This window comes from Zootoca vivipara, chromosome 10 (genome assembly GCF_965207765.1).
Source record: "Zootoca vivipara chromosome 10, rZooViv2.hap1.1, whole genome shotgun sequence".
Taxonomy (NCBI): Eukaryota; Metazoa; Chordata; class Lepidosauria; order Squamata; family Lacertidae; genus Zootoca; species Zootoca vivipara.
This window is the reverse complement of record NC_142593.1, coordinates 19,430,127-19,434,361: the sequence shown is the minus strand read 5'-3', so window position 1 is coordinate 19,434,361 and position 4,235 is coordinate 19,430,127. Positions and strand designations below refer to the sequence as shown.

At 50.9% G+C, this 4,235-nt stretch overlaps 2 protein-coding genes across 2 annotated transcripts; both read right to left on the bottom strand.

The window, feature by feature from the left end:
* Positions 1 to 892: 892 nt before the first annotated feature.
* LOC148684387 (uncharacterized) lies at positions 893 to 2,180 on the bottom strand. Its single transcript, XM_088653180.1, has 2 exons — positions 2,093 to 2,180; positions 893 to 1,575 (listed from the first exon to the last, which is right to left on the bottom strand). The coding sequence occupies exons 1-2, from the start codon at positions 2,178 to 2,180 to the stop codon at positions 893 to 895; spliced, it is 771 nt and encodes a 256-aa protein (XP_088509306.1).
* Positions 1,575 to 4,235, bottom strand: LOC148684386 (uncharacterized). Its single transcript, XM_088653217.1, has one exon. It carries the CDS (start codon positions 4,175 to 4,177, stop codon positions 2,402 to 2,404), a length of 1,776 nt encoding a protein of 591 aa, XP_088509343.1. The 5' UTR covers positions 4,178 to 4,235; the 3' UTR covers positions 1,575 to 2,401.

Here is a 4,235-nt window from a genome sequence, read left to right as displayed (position 1 = left end):
CATCTGAATGCAGCTGTAGTTGTTTGGTGTTTTTGACCATGTGTTTTGTTGTTGTTGTTGTTGTTGTTGTTGTTGTTGTTGTTAATGAATAAATCACTCACCCTTCAACAATCACCACAGGGTGGGATACAATATTTTAAAAGTCAGTATTAAAAACAGTTTAAAGAAATTACAATCAAAGGAACAGGAGGAGTCCTGAAAACACTTATCTCAAATGTCAAAGACCAGGGTAAAGAGGTGCAGCTTCAAACATACAATGTCAAAACTACACAATGAAGGTGCCAGACACATCTCTGTGGGAAGGGAATTCCTGGAAAGGAAATGTGTAGAGAAGTAATTACTGAGAATTACCTTAGACATATAGGGGCATGGGTGGCTGCTGTGGTCTAAACAACTGAGCCTAGGTCTTGCCGATCAGAAGATAGGGGGTTCAAATCCCTGGACGGGGTGAGTTCCCATTGCGGTTCGAGGACCCGCCCCCCCGCAAGAAATAAAGACACAGTGACACGTGGTATTAAGGTTAATGGGTAGAATAAGGCCACAACTTTATTGGTTAAAGCAAGTGAGAGGTATTGGCTTAGGCATTGGACTCCCTAGCAAGCGTGACTCCACCCCGCGCGGCGGGGGGTCATATCAGGTTAACACCCCAAGGGAGGAGCCTGTTGATGCAAATACAACTGAAAGCTCCCCCTGGTGCCACCGGGGTCGTGCCATGGCCCTAGCCACCCGCAGGGCGTCGGACGGGATCCACGACCGCCGGATCCCTTAAGGGGATACCCCTATATGAGGAGGGTTGGATGATGGCCACAACCAGTCCTCGAACACACCAGACAACTCCATATTCCAATGCCTACCGCCACCCGAGCCCAAAAGGGGCTCGCCGCCAATACCCTCACCGCTGTAACCAAGCCCTAATGCTTCGTGTGATATCAGCCAGCCAGATGTCGTTTCCTTGATCTGAAAGATGCACGCCATCATCACGGTAGAGAGCCGCCTCACTGAACTTGATTTCAGGGTGCTCCACAACATTGCCCTCCATGCTACGCAGTTTGCGTGCCAAAACACGATTCAGCAGTTTCCTGGATTTTTCCAAGGCCCGTGGGTTATGACTGTCGCGCCACACTCTCCTCTTGAGCAGTGTGGACCAAAACAAGGTAGTAGCCGGGAACAAGGCAGCAAGTCCATCAAAGTCCTTTTTTATATGGAGCAATAAGTCCACGCTCTTTTTGTAAGCAAGATCATTTTCCCCCAGCTGGATAATGAGGATATCAGGGGGACCGCAAGCAGCAGCTCGAGCTGTCACAGCAGGCATCAGCTCTTCCCAACGCATCCCACGCCTTGAGATCCAGGAAACGCACACGTCAGCCGGCAAACCCAGGTTGTTGCCAAGGCCCCGATTGCACGCCCGCACTCGCGCCCAGTGCACGATGCTGTGCCCACAAATCCAGACTCGTACTGAGGGTGAAGCTGCGGAATGAAGGGAGGAGAGGGAGGAGGTAAGTGGCTGCCAGCTAAAGATCCTTACGAATGTACCCCTTATAGGCGTTCGACTTCCAACGGCCCAATTCCTTAATCCTGTCTGTGGGGAGGCCTAAATGTGCTGCAGAGGTAGCAGCCCCTATCCTAAAAGAATGTGCAGCATATTCCTTTGCTGGAAACCCACATGCGTCGATTGCCATGCGCAAGACCCGCGTGAATTGGTGCCTCATCAGCCGGGAACCGTCCTCATGAATAAATAGTGGGCCAGCGCCAGCAGGTCTCAGGCACAAATAACGCCTAGTGTCCTTCACAGGACATGGACCTCGATGGTCAGAAGCTGTTAACCTTAACCAGGCACCCTTGCCGCGCTGATCAGTTTTCGAACTGCGGATATGTACTAACAGTTCTGCGCTGGACAACTGAATGTCATTCAAAAGAAGGCCACGATATTCATTGTCTGAGTGCTTTTCCACTACCACTTCTCCGACCCTGAGGGCCCCAAAGAAGGAGATGGCATAGGCAGCAGAAAATAAACGTGCCTCGTATCTAGACCAACAAATTGACCTTAACTTTTGGCGAACCAGGCAGAGCAATTCGTAAGTTATTGGCCTACGCCCTTCGGCTTTTTTGGGCTGAAGCCTGCCCCAACCGTCAATTGCCCTGTGGACGATGAAGTCCGCACAAGGGTCCAAGGAGAACATAGCCTTACTGAAGAAAGTAATTGCAGCTGTATGTATTTTTAAAGTTTTTGCTGCCCGCCCCAAAGTGTACTGATGCTCCAAGTATTGTAAAACGTGATCTGTGGTCGGTGGGATATTATGTGCAAGGGCTAGAACTTTGCACCGGTAGTCCAAAAAGTTACCCCAGATTTGATTGTAAGAACGGAGGGTAGAAGGGGCCACGGAGGCCAATACTCCCTTAATCACGTTGCGTTTCCAAGGCTCCAGAGGTGGTCCGGGAAGGGTTCTGGCCACTGCTGAGCTAGAGGTGCCAGTGACCGGAAGCGGTCCATCTGAAATCGAGATAAAGCATCCGCTATGTCATTCTTTATCCCGGGCACAAACTTGGCTGAAAACAGTATGTTACACTCCAGGCAGAGCAGCACAAATGAGCGCAGTAGACTGGAAACCCTATCAGAACGTGAGGACTGCTTGGCCAATACGTTTACCACAGCTTGATTGTCGGTCCTGAAGCAAACCCGGCGGTTCCGGAATTCGGCTGTCCACAGGTGCACTGCAACCACTATTGGGAAAAACTCAAGAAAAGTGAGATCCCTAGTGATGGCCTTGCCTTGCCAGCTCTTTGGCCAACGCTGAGCGCACCAGCGCCCTCGGAAGTAGACGCCGAACCCAAGGGACCCCGCCGCATCAGATTGGACCTGAAAGTCTGCATGTAACGTCAAGGTGTCCTGCCACAATGAGATACCATTATAATGCTCCAAAAATTTTAACCACATTTCCAAATCCGCTTTGACGGACTTTGGGAGGCGGACCCTGTGATGAGGCAGCTTGAGGCCGGCGGACAATCTAGACAGCCGCGAGCAAAAGGGGCGGCCAGGGGAGACTACCCTACACGCGAAATTAAGATGACCAAGGAGGGATTGGATCTGCCTAAGAGTAAGCTTTTTAAGTGGAAGGACCTCACGTATGGTATCACTAAGGGCACAGATTTTATCTCGGGGAAGGCGGGAAGACTGAGAAATGGTATCTAGCTCAATGCCAAGAAAGGTGAGGGAGTGAACTGGACCCTCCGTTTTATCGGCAGCCAGGGGAACGCCTAATTCATGAGCTAGGGACGCAAATGCATTTAAAAGAAAAGCACATTCTGCTGTGTCTGGTTTTCCCACGAGTAAATAATCATCCAGATAATGACACACCCCTGACAGGCCGGTCCTAAAACGCAGGGCCCATTCCAGGAAGGTGCTGAAGGTCTCAAATGCAGCACAGGAAACCGAACAACCCATCGGCATGGCCTTGTCATAGTAAAAATTTCCTTGGAACTTGAAACCTAATAAATGAAAATCCCTAGGATGAACTGGCAAGAGCCGGAAGGCGGACTCAATGTCACACTTTGCCAGGAGGGCACCCGGCCCATGCCCCCTAACTAGCTTTACTGCCTGATCAAAAGATGCATATTTGACTGAGCATAACTCGGGTGGTATCGCATCGTTAACGGAGCCCCCTTTTGGATAGGACAGGTTGTGAATTAACCGATATTCTCCCGGGGACTTCTTGGGGACAATGCCTAAAGGGGAGATGTGTAGGTTTTGAAGTGGGGGGTCAGGGAAGGGGCCTGCCACCCTACCCGCTGCAATCTCTTTTCCAATTTTTTTGATGGCGACCTCGGGCATTTCCCTGACGGATTTTTGATTTGGGGAATCCTTGGCTGTAAGTGAACCCGCTACAGGAATCCTGAAACCCTGTGAAAAACCTAGCCAGAGATAATTAGCGGCTTTCTTGTTAGGATAGATATCCAGAAGGAGACGCAATGGGGCAAGCTTAATGGGGGAACACGCCAGCCCCGGTTCCCTGTTGGTTTCCTGCGGTCTCATGTCAATTGCGGTTCCCTGCTGTTGCATTGGTGGGGCCGGGGGCACCTCTAGGCCCTTGTTGGTAGTGTCCCCGGCCCCCACGAAAGGGCTGCCTACCCTTGTGGCATGACGTTGCTGGGTGAGCTCCTGCGCACTTTTCGCATTCATGCGAGTACCTGCAGACAGATCTGTTACAAACACCTTTATTGTACTCCCAACACAGCAG